Source organism: Chionomys nivalis, chromosome 20, assembly GCF_950005125.1.
Source record: "Chionomys nivalis chromosome 20, mChiNiv1.1, whole genome shotgun sequence".
NCBI lineage: Eukaryota > Metazoa > Chordata > Mammalia > Rodentia > Cricetidae > Chionomys > Chionomys nivalis.
The window spans coordinates 49310329-49327073 of NC_080105.1; the positions used below are offsets into that span (position 1 = coordinate 49310329).

At 49.3% G+C, this 16745-nt stretch overlaps 1 protein-coding gene across 8 annotated transcripts in view; it reads right to left on the reverse strand.

The window, feature by feature from the left end:
* Ank1 (ankyrin 1) overlaps nucleotides 1-16745 on the reverse strand; it is a 177211-nt gene that overhangs the window by 105190 nt on the left and 55276 nt on the right. The window contains exon 1 of one of the 8 annotated variants that reach the window (XM_057752205.1): nucleotides 6908-6937. The exons of the other annotated variants lie outside the window; for them this stretch is intronic. Coding sequence (XP_057608188.1) covers nucleotides 6908-6922 — 15 coding nt within the window. The 5' untranslated portion in view covers nucleotides 6923-6937. Of the gene's footprint in view, nucleotides 1-6907; nucleotides 6938-16745 lie in introns of those variants that run through there. 8 annotated transcript variants of the gene reach the window in all.

A 16745-nucleotide genomic window follows, 5' to 3' on the forward strand; every position in this document is an offset into this window, starting at 1 on the left:
CCCCATCCTCCCCTCTCACCACTTTCTCCCTGTCCCACAGTACCTCAGAGCCAGCCCCAGGAGAAGCCTCTACAAGGACCATAGAGTCCACACCTCCTGCATCCTATAAAAAACCCTACTGATTCAGTAAGTCTATGCCAAGCTCCTGCCGCCCAGATTTGCTGGAGACCTCCCCACAGAATCAATTCTTCTCATCTCAACTCAACTGTACTAGATATAATCCACTAATGCAACATTTACCACTTGTGGGGGGTTCAGGGACTCTGTTGCTCACTGTTGCTTCTAACTCAGTGGAATTCTAAAGTAGGAAGGACTTTTAATTTCTTCCAAAGTTTTTAGAATGGTTCAAGTTCTTGATGCAAAGGACTCTTGATTCCAAATATAAAACAATATATCCAACATTTCCTGGATCACGGCATTAGCCTAATGTACGCATCCTTCCTGACTATCCTAGGACAGTCAATGTAGTCTACAGTTAACAGGTGAGGACCAAGGGGGCAGGCAGTGGGTTTCTGGTCCAGGAGTAATACTTAGTGGCAGATAGAGGGTTCAAACCTAGGAGTTCTGGTTGCAGACCCCACAAGTAGGACTATCTGTGGACTGGGGGTCCTGCACCTCCCAGCCAGGGTATTGAGGCACCAAGAGACGCATATATGAAACAGTAGGTTTCAGTATGCCCAGGGAGTAAGTGAAGAAGACAATGCCCTGAATACTGCTCCGGAGAGTGGGAAGACCTGCTGAGCTGTACCCCGCCATGGGGCACGGTCAGTGGTTAGCCACTCAACCCCACTCCTCCCTGTGGAACATGAGGCGAGTTGCAGTAGAGCCTTACAGAGCAGTCTCCACATCCCACTGAGAGTCAGGAACAGACGGGAATGGAGGTACATGTTCATGATTCAAGATCTTCGAGACTGAGACAGGGGGATTGCCATAAGTTTTGAGGCCAACCTAAGCTACATAGTAAGACCTGGTCCAAAAATAATACAAGACTCTGCAAGCGTAGTATTTGCTATTTGTAAAATTACAACCACACATGGCAGCTCACACCTGTAACATCTGTCCTGGAGAAGCTAAGGCAGGAAGATCATTGCAAATCCAAGGCCGGCTAGAGAATTTAGTGAGTTCCAGGCCAGCCCGGTCTAGAGTGAAGATCTGTGTGTGGGGACACGAAACAGATGGCACAACAAACAAATTTCACGCCCCCAAATCAACCAACCAAATGAAAACTGAAATAAAAAACTATAAACAAAAAAGGAGGTAAAAAGCAAAAGCAAAACTAACTGCATTATTCATACCCAGTGTTTGAAAGGCCAGAGTTGGGCAAGAGAACTCAGCCAATAAGCCCGGTGCACACCTGGGCTGATCCCATGGTCACCAAGACACCTGCCTATACGAGAAGACATTCAGAAGTCATGCAAGGTCTCACTGACCTCAGGCTTCTACTTCAAACCCAACATCCCTCATCAATTCATACTTTTTTCCCCCCGGAGAAACAGTAGTTTTGGAGCCTGTCCTGGAACTAGCTTTTGTAGACCAGGCTGTCCTCGAACTCACAGATATCCACCTGCCTCTGCCTCCTGAGTACTGGGATTAAAGGAGTGTGCCACCATCGCCCGGCCAGTTCACTTGTTCTAAATGTGATAGACCTGACTGTTGGGATCAAAGAGTTAAAGATAGAAGAATATTCAGAAAGTACTGTCAAGCCCAGGGCCATTGTCCTAAGCTGGGAAGGAAGTTTCTCTATCCCTACACCTTCTGACTGCCCCTCTGCCATCTGCTTTGAATGCTTCTACTCTTGGCTTTCCTTTTTTTTTTTTTTTTTTTTGGTTTTTCGAGACAGGGTTTCTCTGTAGCTTTGGAGCCTATCCTGGAACTCCCTCTGTAGACCAGGCTGGTCTCGAACTCACAGAGATCCGCCTGCCTCTGCCTCCCGAGTGCTGGGATTAAAGGCGTGCGCCACCACCGCCCGGCTTTGGCTTTCCTCTTATCTGTTAAAAGTTTCACCAAGAATCAGTTTCTTTCAGAGTACAACTCGGTATTCTGAAAAGGCTGACATGTACGTAATTAATAGAAGACTTTTAGAGACGGCCTGATGAAAAGTCTTCCGTGCACCCCTGAGCTCCACGGCCGAAGTGGCAAAGGTGTCGCAGGACTTGGGGGCTCTTTTGGCACCTTCAAACCATATCACAGAGAATCAAACCCACCAGTGCTGGATGCTACACAGAGGCCCCTTGAACAGTTTCTGTCACTTTGAAGTGAAAAGAAACTGTGAGTGATTAGTCACTAAACCACAGCAGAACACAGGAGCCAGGCTTTAAGGGGGACCAGCTTCCTGAAGGACAAACTGCTCCCTCTTCCAAAACATGGCTTCCTATCCTACTTCGGGAGAAGACAGGGCAGTCTTCTGGCCAATGTCACCCCAGGGAAGGGCTTGAGAGGTTTTCTACTGCCTTCTACAGCCACAAGAGATCAGGAACCCATTCCAGAAGACAATGAGGATCAGGAGAGAAGGCCATGTGCTTGACCAACTTTCCGCTCTTCTCCATCTTCGGGTCCCATGCTACCTCCATTCCTGGATCCCTCCCACTGCTAATGCACTTAGGCTGGTTGGATCCATTAGCAGCAGGATCACTTCCTTCCTGTGTGGATACAGGAAACTCAGCACCCACAGTGAGCTAGGAGGGATGGTGTTGGTCAGGACAGCACAGGAGGCTGGGAGCAAAGCAATTCCTCCCCTAACAAGATCTCCAATCCACTGTCACTGCACGGCCAAGCATGGCAAGCCAAGCTTGCCAGAGGCAGGATGACTGACCGCCGTCCAGGCCAGGGGTTCCTGTATTCCACGCTGGCTCGGAAGCTAGGCTTTTAAGTTGTGACATCCCTCCTAGTTTTCACTCAGACCTGCCTGGAGATTCATTTTGCAAATTAGCAGCCAGATGGATCCTGACAGCCGGTGCTCACAACCTGAGTTCGCAATGGAGAAATGAGAGCCCACACGCCTTCACTGCTTTTATATTAAATCACTTGAAAAATACTTTTCAGCCCCACGTTGAGGACCTCCTCGGAGGCTGGGGAAAGTGAGAGGAAATGACTCAAAGATGAGTCAGTCTAGCACACTGCCCTCCCCCAGCTCAGCCTGAAGGAGCAATGACACAGAGGTAAATAAGTCCAGAAGTGTGGGAAAGAGGAGGGCTCTGCGCGTGCGCAAGGGGGGGGTTCCTGTAAGGTGAAATTTAAAACTCCCAGTGCAGAGCACATTGGGAGGAGACAGACCCACAGAGTGCAGGTTTAGCGGCACCTGCGGACTCGCCCATAGCCTTGGTAGCGATAACCATCCGTTAGGTGCTTCGCTGGTGGTTTATTGTCTGGTCACGTGTTAGTGTCACCGAGACTTATGAACGCTTACTATGCGCCAGGGACTGAGGGACAAGGAAGTGTCGGGGATAACAGTTCTACAAATCCCACCGCATGGAGTGGTGCGAACTCCCTGTGAAAACGACCCCATTGCCAGATTCCTGTGAAGATGCCGGGGGTGGGACTGAGGAAGGGGCCCAGAGGGCAGGACCAGGTGTCCAGGTTGAGAGAAGCCAGACTCTACCCTCAGAACAAGGTGAAGCCACTGAGGGCTGAAAATGACAGGATGAGGTCTGCTTCTCCCAACAGCCACTATGATTGTATGTAATTATATGTAAAGAGCCGGGGAAGTGGGCGGGGCCAGTGGTGCCGCCCAAGTAGTCCCGTGTGCGCTTAGCTAGCATGAGGCCCTTGGCTTGATTCCCAGCACAGAAAGGTAGCGAGAAGAAGAAACAAAGAAAGTGGATGAAAAGATAGTACTGGAAGGAGCTGGGCCATTTGGAGGAAAAAAATACCACCGCCACTTCTAAAAGCAAAGAAAGTCATCATCAGAGAGGCTTCCTCCTGCAGCCGATGGGAACAAATCCAGAGACCCACAGACAGACATTACGCAGAGAGCGAGAGACCTTGGAACACTCAGCCCTAAATGAGATATCTCTATCGAATCCCTCCCTTCCGTGCTCACGGAACCCTGTGGAAGAGAGGACAGAAAGAGTGTGAGAGCCAGAGGGGGTGAAGGACAGCACGACAAGGCTTTCTCAGTCAACACGAGCCAAGCTTCTGTGAAGTCACAGAGACAGAGGCAGCAAGTGCAGGCATTGCATGGGTCCATACTGGGTCCTCAGCATTTATATTGTGGCTTCAGTTTAGTGTTATTATGGGATTCCTCAGTGTATGAACATTGGGCCTCTGGTTTTTATGCCTTTTCTTGGGCTCTTCCGTTTGTTTCATCCAGTTCCACTGTGTTCATTTCATATCATATCATATCATGTTCTATCATATCATATAAATTATAAGCCCCTGGAAGTCCGTTTGTCTTCTAATGAGAGACAGAAAGAGAGTAGAGCCCAATGTGAGGGGAGGGGAGGAAGAATTGGGAGGAGTAGGGGGAGGGCAAACCATAATCAGGATATAGTATGTGAGACAAAAATCTATTTCCAATAAAAGAAAAAAATGACAGGAAAAAAATCAAATAAGCAGACGAGGCCTGGGCTCCCTCTGAACAGTCAGCTTTCCAACACTGACACCGCGAGCGTTCTGGATGGCTGGCAACGCCAGAATCCCGGTCTATGCTCCCTCTTAGCAGCTGGGATTACAAATGGCCATACCGCAAACACACTGTGTTTCTATAGTAGCTTCTGGCTCCTGTTGCATTGTGCCAAGGGCAATGCTTTTCAGTGAGCGTCCCTGGCCTTCTTGTTTCCTCTTTCACTGTAACTGGCCCTGCACATTCCAGAGGAAAAGGCTGAGAGCTGCGTTAGAAGTCAGGGACTAAGAAGAGTTCGGCTGCAGAGGCACCAGGAAGTGGCCAGCATAGGTAGACGCGAATGCTGGTAGTTTCAGATCCAAACTGCTCCAAGTCTGTTGTGTTACCCAGGGCAAATGGCAAATTCTCATACTGATATACAAAGGCTCACATCTTGGGCACCTAGGCCCCATCTCGCCTTCCAGCCACTCCTCCGACCTCAGCTCTCCTCAGCACTCCATCCTGTTGCTGCTAGCCTCCTGGCTATTCCTCTAGCCGTGCTTACCTTGGACCTTGGCAGGCGCCATGGCCTCCATCTCTCCCTCCTGAAGCAGTGCAGGGCTCTGGGCTCTCTTCCTGGGCTACTTCATTAAGCCTTTGCTCAGGGGCAGGCACCTCACTGAGTCTCCTGAATGCCCTATGAACTTGCAGACCCCGCCCCCAGACACACACAGAATTCCCCTGCCCAATGCTCATTGCTTCTGTCTGTTTTTATAGTGCTGTGTATGGAGCCCTGGTCTCTTCCAAGCTAGGCCAGCACACTACCCACCCCAGCCTTTTAATAGGTGTGAAATTTTCTCATTCACACTGCATTAAGCTTCTCCGCTCAGCCGGGCCATGAACTCTTCCAGGGAGGGATTTCCCTCTCTGGCTCCTCTCTGCTTTGTTCCTGCCACACAGGACCTCACACGTCACTTCATAACCACTGCTGGTGGCTGGTGAGCAGCCCTTGGAAGACAAAGGCATTTTGTGCCTTTTAGAGAATACTCTGCTAGCGTTCTCTCTCTCTCTCTCTCTCTCTCTCTCTCTCTCTCTCTCTCTCTCTCTCTCTCTCATCTCTCTCGGTAATAACAAAAACCCTGCCTTTCTAAGTATGTTTCACTTTGGTTAATCTAAAAGGGGGGAAATGCCAGTTAGTTTTGTAGAAACTGTCAGGTCATTTCTGGAGTGGGAGGGAGCCAACTTGTATTACCTGTCTCCCAGAGCTACACTAGTCTCTCCCTTTCTCTCTCCCTCTCCCCTTCCTCTCCCCTTCCTCTCCCATCCCCTCCCTACTCTCCCCCTTCTTCACTCTCTCTCCCCTCCCTCTTCCTCCTTCCTCTCCTTCCTCCTCCCTCTTCTTCCTCCCTCTCCATCTTCCTCCCTCTCCTTGTTCCTCTACCCCCTCCCTCCTTTACCCTCTCCCTCCTTCTCACTCTCTCCTCTCTCTCCCTCCTCCTTCGTCTCCCTCCTCCTCCCTCTCCCTCCTCCTCCTCTCTCTACATCCTTTCTCTCTTTCCTCCTCTCTCTCCTTGTCCCTCTCCCTCCTCTCTCTCTCCTCCTTCCTCCTCCCTCTCCTTGTCCCTTTCCCCTCTCCCTCTGCCTCCTCTCTCTCCCTCTTCCTCTCTCTAAATCCTCCCTCTCCCTCCTCCCTCTCCTTTTTCCCTCCTCCTCCTGTTCCTCTCCCTCCTCCTTCCTCTCCCTCTTCTTGTCCCTCTCCCCTCTTACTCCTCCCTTTCCCTCCTCCTTCTCCCTCTCCCCTCACCCTTCTCCTCCCTTTCCCTCCTCTCCCTCCTCCTCCTCCCTATCCCCTCTTTCCCTCGAGTGAGCAGCAGCAATTCAAAATCTACCATTTTAAGAACCCAGAAGGTTTGTCCATGAGGTGCCTGGCTTTTGGGCAAATAAGCATGCCTGTTTTCCAAAGAGGGCGGCAGCCTCTTGCAGAGGGCCGAGTGACCCCTCCCGAGTGTCTTTATTCTCTACTCCCCGCCGCTGGAAGGTACTCAGGGGTCAGGAAAGCCCCTAGTATCTCAGCGGGTTTACTCTGCGATGAATCCGCAAACCACGACGCCTAACCCCCAAGTAGAGCATAGATCAAAGATCCCAGAAAGAACTCAGTCAAGTCTGCGGCTGTAAAAAGTACCAAGTGAAGAAACAACCGAGGGCACCTGCCCCATCTATCTCCTTCAGCGGCAAGTCCTTTGTGGAATGAGAGGTCTCCTCTGCACCCCAGGGCTGCCCGGTGCTGGCACCCTTCCCCACCACCAGTGGCGACAGCCTTATATCTGTTCCACATCGCTCCCGGAAGTGCGGCCCCCAAGTACTTACTTTACAGAAGCCCATTGTGTCTCACTCGGGACCAGGACCCTCCAGGGCAGGCGGACTGGCTGTCAAAGCAGCCGGAGCAGCCTGGCTTCCAGGGACCTGCCACCTCTACTCTGCCGCCAGAAGAGGCCTTATCAGGGTACCAGCACACAGGGCGGCGCCGGCGTGTGGCCCTCAGATTGCCCCACTGAGGGCCTTGGCGCGTAACCTGTGCCTCTTAGGCATGCCTCCTAAGGGGCTTGGGAACCCTCTCATAGCAGGGGCTACAAGGACACCAGGACTCTGTCTTCTCCATGTCTTTATGTTGCTGACTGACTGCTGCTGGGAATTACGGGCACACAAAGCTGAAAAGGAAAGGGGTTGGGTAGGAACCAGACCCAAAAGTCTAGGTCCATTTCAGGCCATTCTTCTGCGATCCTGGCTGCAGAAGGGCTTTATTTTTCAATACCTGTTCAATCCAACAAAGGGGTGAAGTGGCAACAGCCCAGAGTGGCTCAGCGGTGAGAACACTGAACCCCAGAGTGGTGGGTGGCAGCTGCCGGCAGAGAGGATGGTGGACTAGGACAGACTGAGCGGTGAGGCAGGGGGTGGTGTCATTGGAGGCCGGGTGTGGGCTCACGGACAGGGTTGCCTTTTGTGCACCCTAAGGGGTTCCTGGGGTCCCTTTCTTAGAGGTGCATTAGTGGACTGTGTTGCCTGCCCCGCCCTTCCTGAGAAGGGTCTTTCCAGCCTTCCTCATGACCTGATGGAAGCCGGGCCAGGTCCCCTGGCTGGGCAGCCATCTGGCTTCTCAGCTTTGCAGCAGAATCAAGCATGCCCTGCTGGGAGGACTCAGCTGCCATGGAAAACACCCTGGACAGCCGTGAAATGACCTCTTCCACTTTTCACAATAGTAAGAGAACCCCCCCCCCATACACACACACACACACACACACACACACACACACACACACACAAGTCCTGACCTTCCCTACAGTCCAATACTGACAGGCAGGGGAGGGCTAACTAATTGGAGCCACCATTAGGACTAACAATAATCAGCACGCTCCCAACGGCCCACGCCCTTAGGCTGGCATCTTTTGAAACCCGGGACTCAGAGCTGTGACGTTTTCCCTCCTCCCGCCCCATCTAAAACACAGAAAATAGGCAGGTCCATGGGGCTACACCTCAGACACAGTGTCTGGTCTCACCTAGCCTCAACATGAAGCAAGGCTAGCTCATGCCAGGCAGGGGGATGACTCTGGGAGCATAGGGTGCTTGGTAGGTAGGAAGTGCTCGGTAAAGATTTCTGGAATTAATCCCTGGCCGTCACCAGTAAAAACGATAAAATCAAGTAGCCGTGTCACCATCTGCAGAGATGTTTTTCTCCCTTTAAAGGTTTTCAGACTTTAAGAGGAAGCACTGGGAAATAAGGAGCTTTTGTACCAACTCTGGTTAGGTCCTCAGGTGGTGCTTTTGGTGACAGGATACCCCCCACAGATCTCTGAAGCCTAGGACTCAGATTGCCTGGCATCCCCAGGAGCTGGGTCATCTCAGAATTAAGTCCAGATGCCTCTCCCCCACGGAGCTTATATCCTCTGGGAGAAAGGCCAGCTACCCTCAGAGGCAGACCAACTGCCGAGGCTAGAGAGAGCTGGGCTGGGCCACAGAACCACTCTGTCCCAGGAGCACACTGGCACAGTGCTGGCTCAGCGCTCTGGACCTCAGATGACACCTGGGGGTAGCTCTGGGGTGACCTCCTGCGCCATGAACAGGAGCGCTGTTTGCCACTCCTCTGCTAGTGACAGTCCCCGAGAGCTTACACGTCCTGCTGTATAACAACCCTTTCCACCTTATTTCTGAGATGGAGTCCCAGGGTCCATCTTGATGCTTGAAACTGAAGGCCAGGTTGCCTCTTCTTTCCTGAATGGGAGTCGGGTGGCGGGAACCCTGAACAGGTAGCATTGCTGGCCTCCCCACAACATCATGTGCTTGCTTGCTGTTCTTCGAGTGTGTGCTCAGTACACGTAGCTCGTTATTAAATTACTACTGTCCTCACAGCACACAGGTATTCCTCAATCTCTGCAGACTGGTTCTGGGACCTCTAGGTACCCAAATCTGAGGTGCTCACATCCGTCCCGCAGCGGCATTTACACACAGCCTACGTAATTCTTCCGTGTACTTAAATAATCTCTACTTTGCTCACAACAACTAATACAATGTAAATCCCATGATGGTAGCTGCTATACTATTTTTCAATTTGTATTATTTTATTGCCTTTTCCTCCAGTCTTCAGTTGGTGATTGTTTGAATCCATGGATGTGGAACCCAAGAAGATGAAAGGTCAGTTTGTATATTTTTCATTTGTCCATGTTTTACAAGGTCTTTCAGAGATTTTTGACAAGAATCTCTAGGTATGCCCTAACATGAAATAAAAATATAATTTCTGCTCATCAGAACACATTTGCTTCCCAAGAGCCAACTGAAGATGCTTGTTATGCCTGCCTGCAGGCAACTGTAAACCAAAATGTCAACTATCACGGCCAAAGATGGCCGAGCATCACTGAAGACTCCCCCACACTGAGGGCTGGCTGCAGCCCATTATATAAACCTCTGTGGCATTGCAGTCCCAATGGCTCCAAATCACACATTATCCTACAACCCAAATATCCTCTTGGCTTGTCATGTCCAGAGAGATTTCCCCATTGTTTAACACATGCAAAAGATATCGATTTTAAGTTTCTAGTATGATATTAGAAAACAAATAGAAGTCCTAAGGCTGCCTTTCCCTCCTCTTGGGGTCAGAGGTCATGGTCCTTCTGCTATATCTGGTCCCATTTGTTTACGGCAGTTTGTGGCACTTAGAGGATGCTTTATTTTATTACAGTTATTTGTGTGCGTGCTTGTCTTCTTTATTAAAAGAAAAGTCTTTGGGGGCAGAGATTGCAAGATATTCATCACCAGCCTGGGGCTTTACACCTAATAGATGCTCAGGAATTACTGCCAAGTGGATCGTGAGCACATGCATGCACAAAGGGATGAAGGATTTCTTCCAGTGTACAGTTGTTGAGAATTATAAAGGAAATGAGTTTTGTGGACATCACTAATTTCAGGTGCGCCCAAAGTAGCTGCCAGAACACATTGTTTCTCCCCTAATTGAACATAAAAAATCTGTTTAACAATGCCTCAATTTTTTTCAAGAAATTTGGCCTTGTTAAATTTGCTTTCTTGAAAAGGGAGACATCTATCTTTCCATCATTTTGTTTTAACCCAGACTCCCAAGAGTGTCGTTCTGACTACACGTGCAAGGCCACACGTACAAGTGGCAGGGATGATGCCACTCTCTGCTAGAGGACTTGAGCCACTGAGAAATTGTGCACTAATAGCTATTGGGAACAAGGTAGCCCTTCCTAGTGTCTAACTCCACTCTTGATTCCCAGGGCTGGAGATCCAGGGTGGACAAGCACCGTGCCACCGAGTCACACCCCAGCTCTAGCCCCTAAACTGTTGGAACTCCATAGCCTTCTCAGAAGAAGTATTTTGAGTATGCATTGTCAACAGATGCATGTTCGCTTATTTACAAACCACACACGGGCACTATTGTGACAATACATTATGTGCATCATAAAACACATGGCAAGATGGAAATTTTTAAATGATGAGATGTTTTCCACCTAGAAAACAGAAGTTCGGATGCCTTGTTCTTGAAGCTTTTCTGCTCTCCACAGAGATGCATGGACCCCCATGTTGGAATTGACAGGACTATGGCTTATGGTGAGGTTGACAAGCCAATGCCCTCAGGTTAGGAAGGTTCACTGGACCTAACCTTTGTCTGGCATTCTTCACCTTCTAGATGCTTCACTAATGAGTGCTGTGGTCCAAGGTTTAGGTCCAGAATTATAGCTGCTGCGCGCAGCTGCATTAGAGGTGGCAGCTGAGAACAATTCGGGTGTGATTTCAAATGTCTCGCAGACTGACATTGTGCCTTATCCGGGGCAAGTTGTCGGGTACCCCTGAGCCATCCTGACACACGATGAAGCAAGTAGCTAGCATTGCAGACTGCTCTAAGGATCAAATGAGGTAGCATGGAGGTGTGCATAACAGGGACACTGGGCTGCTCCCCAGGTATCACGTGTCTCGTATGTAGCATGTGATCTCCTCGGTTTGAACATGATACAGGAGATTTGGACTGCAGAGTGCTCAGACCTCACTAAGGGACTCCACAGTGACGAATGGAAGCACTTTCCTTTACCTGATAGCTAAAGATATAATTACTTCTGAAGGCTAGCGGGGACAATCTAGGGGAAGAGAGATGGGCAGCAGAGATAAGGAAGGGAGCAAACAAGCAAGAGAAGAAAGATAGCGCCCAACCTTAGGGGAGAAACAGATATATTTACTGAACATTCCAGTCCCGTCTCTTCTCATTCTAAGCAATTTTTATACAGATAGTAATTTCAATATGGTTGTATATATCTTTAAAAATATGTAAATTAAGGCTTGTGTAAAAAGGAGAAGACTAGGGTGAATTCAACTGAAGAACAGAACGCCAGGACCATCGGTAAATCACCTTCTGCTGTCTCCACCACCTCACTCTTGGCCTATCTTTCCTCTGATACACACCAGACACTTATAAAGATTCTCAGGACTTACAAATGCATCCCTAAGTGGCGTGTGGCATCGTGTTAGCGTTTTCATCCTTTTGACAAGGAGTGGCTGAGATTATCGTCATACTGGTTCATGACTTGCTCACACAGCGGAGGGTTCTAGAGTGCCTGGGAAGGTGTGCGTACAAACGGCACGGAAATGATTCCTTTCTGAGTTCTGGATGCTTCCTTTTCTTCGTGCCGGTGGGAACTACTCCACAGGTAAACTGCTGCTCTGTTATTAAGGGGAGTGACGATAGACACTGTGATGGGGGAGGTGGCAGGGTAAACTGTTTCCCCATGAAGATGTGTACCGCCCAGAGGAGGCAGGCGTGCAAAGGAGCTCAGACAGCCCACCTGAGTCATTCGTTCGGATTTGGAGTCCTCACCCTGGCCTTCCCTTGGCCACTGTGGTGCAACAATAAAATCTGCTCAAATTTCATAAATTCCTACCACATAGCACAAAATCAGCCCTGAATTCAAGCAGTCACCTCTGAGTATGGTGTGACCAGTCCCAAGTCTACACGGACACCATGGAAGTATGGAACTTTGCTTAGGGCCCAGAACCAACACTAACCCTTGTTTTTTACTTGGCAAAGCCCCGTTTGGGGTTCTGTTTCTCAAGTCTTAACTGCAATGATGGTCAAGGTCATCAGGCTCCTGCCCACTGAATGAGGCCAATGAAAGTACTTTTATGAGTACTAACAACCGATATTTCATAAATCCTTTTAAAGCCAACAGTCAGTGGTGCTGACTTTCCAGCCCCTGTGCCCTTGGACGTAGCCTTTGGGCCACACTTTCAGTCACGTTTATGCCACAATGCGGTCTGACTGGGATCCTTCACTCTGTGTCCTTCAACACCAACCACATAGAAGACTCCAAATGATCCAGGGGCCCCATAGATGCCTGTATGGCAGCTGCCACTGAAACTCCTGAGAGCCAGACAGATGCTCAGTTGGGGCATCAACTTCTATTTGCAACAACTGGAAGCTTGTCGTTGTTATTGTTTTTCACTTAACACAAATTAATTACATAAACCAACATCTTTCTCTGTGCTGTTTCCATCGATGTACACACCACACAATGGGCATATCCCTCTATCCTCCACCCTTTGCCCTTCGGTTATAGCTGGCAGTTTTGGAAATGGAGGGAAGATTTCACCTCGTGATGGCTCTGAGGAAAGGAGGTCCTTATCTGCCCGATCCGAGAGCCTTTATCTTCCTCTTCTGCCAGTGTAAGCGCCCCGTTTTCTCTGAAGCAGCTTCTTGGTCTCCCCTTTTTTTCTTGTTGTCCATAGCCCCAGTCTCCAGGGTTCTCATTCTCCCAGGTCTGAAGGACCCACAGGAGACACTGCAGAGCTGGTGCTCACCCCGGCACCCTGCTCGCTGCCAACACACCTGCCTCTCCTGACCGCACGGTGCCACCAGCCACACTTCCACTGAATGTCTACAGGCATGTGCCCCATGGTCCACTGCCCCTGGGCGCCACTGCCTTCTCTCAGTGAGATATGGTTTCGCTGGCCGTTACAGAGATTACCCATTTCATGGTTCACAGAGAGAAAACACTAATAGTAAAAAGAAGAAACTAAAAATTACCCACAGTGTCTGCAGCACAGTATAAACTTTCACTTTTGACACATTCTCGTAGTCATTTTTCTTTACATCTGAATAAATAATAATAATAATAATAAATACTTTTTGAAAATTAAAATTATGCCACACATAAGATTTTTTATTTAATTTTTATTTTATTTGCATGAGTGTTTTGGCTACATGTCTGTCTATCTGGTATCTGTGGAGGCCAGAAGAGGGCGTCAGAGACTCTGGAACAGAAATTACATGTGATCTGAGCCACTGTGTATGTACTAGGATTAGAACCTGGGTCCTCCGGAAGAGCAGCTGGTGCTTTTAACCACTGAGCCATCTCTCCAGCCCTGGATCTGCAGTTGTTCAACCCTTGTTGTATAAGCATGTCACGTGGCGCACCGCGGCCCCTGTCTGCGCTCTATGCGCTAGAACCCAGTTAGCGAGCTTCGGACAAGGGGCTAGAGGTTGAGAATACACATGCAGAGACAGACCGACACACAGACCTTCCAACACTGGTACCAAAAAGCCCCCTTTAATAGCACCATGGAGGCTTAAATACCCTGCAGTCAATGGCCAACAGGTGAAAATCCCATCCTCTGATCCTCTAGGCAAGGTACAGCTTTTAGTAACTTCCATTAGAAGGCCCTAGCAGGGAAGAGCAGCTGAAGGCCAGGACTCAGTCCCGACAATGTCATTCTTACTGTGCCTCTAAATTCACATAGGCTGTTGTGCCTCCCCCCACCCCCAGCCACCCAAGCCTTCCTTTTATTTCCCCACCTGACATAACCCATTAGAATCATCCTGGTCTGTATTAATTTTATCCCTGACACTACATTCAGCCTTCGTTGCACGGATTGCATAATTTGCTGCTTGATCTGTGGTCTTGTCTTTCTAATAATTTTGACAACGGCTTTTGAGTTCCTGGTCATAGCATCAGTTCCGATATCAGCACCTATGCCTCACACACAGCTCGTGCTCAGTCAACACATGAAGATTTTCGGATTGCTTGCCAGGGCTTCGACTCTGTTCCTCCTTCTCTGTTCTTTCTACACAAAGGCAGAATATCTCAGATTCATCGGAAGATGGGAATCAATACCAGAGAAAAGCTTGAGGCTCCCAGCCTGCATCTCCATAATTCATTTATACCCTCCCGTGGTAGTATAAATGGGCTCTCTGAGATGCTCTGGTGCATTCTGTAGCATCCTGGACCTTTCTGGGCTTTACTGACAGTGGACCATCCGAGGATGTGAGTGACTTAAGCACCAAAGATTCAAACTCTCCTTTGTATTCTGTGTTGAAAGCCTTAAAATAAATACAACAGCCTTTATAAGAAAATGTAGGCTAGACAGAATTACAAATTAACACATTTATTTTCTACCGTTAAAGTGACAGAGAGCATTTTGCAGACCCCATTTTATGATGGCTATCATTTTCCATTCCCAAACACAAGTACACACACACTGTTACATAATGTCAACCCCTCATAAATAAGAAATTGTACCGACCACATAGGTTTTTGCAACTTATCGACTGTTAATGATGAGTCCGTCAAAGATTTCCGAGTTATCTGCCAACTCTACCTGACAGTTACAATGCACCCGAGGGGAGAGGAAACAGGGCTTTGCTCAGGGGCTCACCTTCTCCCTTGCCTTCCTCTTCCTGCCTCTTCTTGGCCCTGCCCCACTCCTGACAGCCTTTTCCCATCCAGACCTTGCACTTACTCAGCTGTGAGATTCTCACACGCCACCTTCCCACTCCGGGCTGCGTCCCCTCCTTTGTGCTTGCACTGTGGCTTCCCACCAACTGTGGAACCCTGTCAGCACCACAGCGATATGCCAAGGATGGGAGAGAACTGCTGATTCTCTATGTCTTGCCTGGTCCCTTGGTCTCAACAGTAGCCCAGGAGCATCCAACCACAGGGAGACATAAACCATTCTGAAAGCCATTCCTGCCTGAGGGAGCGGCCCTTGTACCTGTGGTCTCTGGGCGAGTATCTCCACTCTGCAGCTCTTCTGATAGCAAGCTCTAAAGAAGAGGTTTTTAACCTGTGGGTCATGACCCCTTTGGGGTTGCGTATCAGTTATCCTACCTATCAACTATTACATAACGGCTCATAACAGTCGCAAAATCACAGTTACGAAATAGGAACAAAATAATTTTATGGTGGGAGGGTCACTGCCCAGATGAAGAACTGTTAAAAAAAAAAAAAAAAACAGCGTTAGGAAGGTTGAGGACCACTGCTCTAACGTTCTAGGGATACGGAATTCTGGGACGGCTCTCGCTAGCAACTGGCAATCAGAGGATTCTAGTTCCCAATGCCGGGGCTAGCTTGGGCATAGCTCAAAGCAGTCTCATTTGCCACAGCGCCTCACCTACTGCATCTCAGGCAAGAAGGGCCAAAAAGACTCTCTGTGGAAAGCTCAGAAGGGTTGGACCTTATCTTGTGGGACCCTGGAGATTGCTGGGACAGGTCAGGTTTCCTGCTGAGGCCACCTAAGTGCTATTTCCGGTACCCACGCCGCCTTCCCCCTCCCTGCCGCTGACCCACCAGCACAGTCATTTCCAAAGCAGCCCTGGTCCCTTCTGGGTCGCCTGCTTCCTCTAGTTCCACTCCGACATACTTCACGAGCCACCTTGATCACTTTACAGCCCTGCCTGTCTAGGGACGCGTCCCTTCCCAGTTCCCCTGCTATTTACACACCAGGGCCCTCTGAGGACACACAGTTGGTTTTTAGAAGCTTCTTTCACTGGCTTCAAAAGAAAACCTCCGTTTTGGCATTTCCTAGAAAAAGCGATTTAAGATTTCTTCTTGTGGCTCATGCTCTTGGAACAAAACCAAAAGCTGGGGGTCTTGGCAGCACTTGCCACCCTGCCGTACTTCCGGGAGCTACAGGTGCCGCTTGGTCCTTATTGGAACCCTGAGAAAAGCTGTTACGGTCCTCAGTTCACAGATGTAGAAGTTGAGGCTCCGTGGTGGCGGGGGTCGGGGGGTGGCGCGTTTAGGAGTGGGGGGATGGTAGGTGGGGCAGGTGCCAACAGATCAAGGCAACATAGGCTGGCAGTGGAGCTGGGCCTGTCTCCGGGAGCTCTGTCTCTAGAGGCCCAGCACGGGGGCACCCAGCAGCAGACTTGCCTTCTATTGTCCAAATCTCCTGCGACGTGAGGGTCACAGTTCCTAGAGCACAGCCCTCTTGGGAGGCTCACATTGTCTTTGAGCATAAATGTACCAGAGAATCTTGCCATTTAAAAGGCCACTATCTCCTTACTGTTTTTTTGGAAAGAAATCTGACTTGACAGGATGCTCCTTTGTTTTGTTTCTGGTTTTTGCTTTGTTTTTGTTTTTCAGTGCTAGAGCTTAATCTGGGCCTTTTGCATTCTAGAGAAGATCTCACCCACAGAGGCACAGTCCAGACCTAGGACTTAGGTTGTAAATGAAGGTCTCCTGGCTTTCCCTCAGTATTCCTCAGACAACATCTATGGAAGTATCTAGAATGTTTTTTATACCTACAGTGAAGCATAACAATTCTTTGGGTCATGTGAGAAATTTCAGTGGTAACTAATCACTGTGTCCCAAGAGAATAAGGTACAAAGAAAGATGAAAGGGTTAGGAATGAATGGTGCGTATGCCTGAAT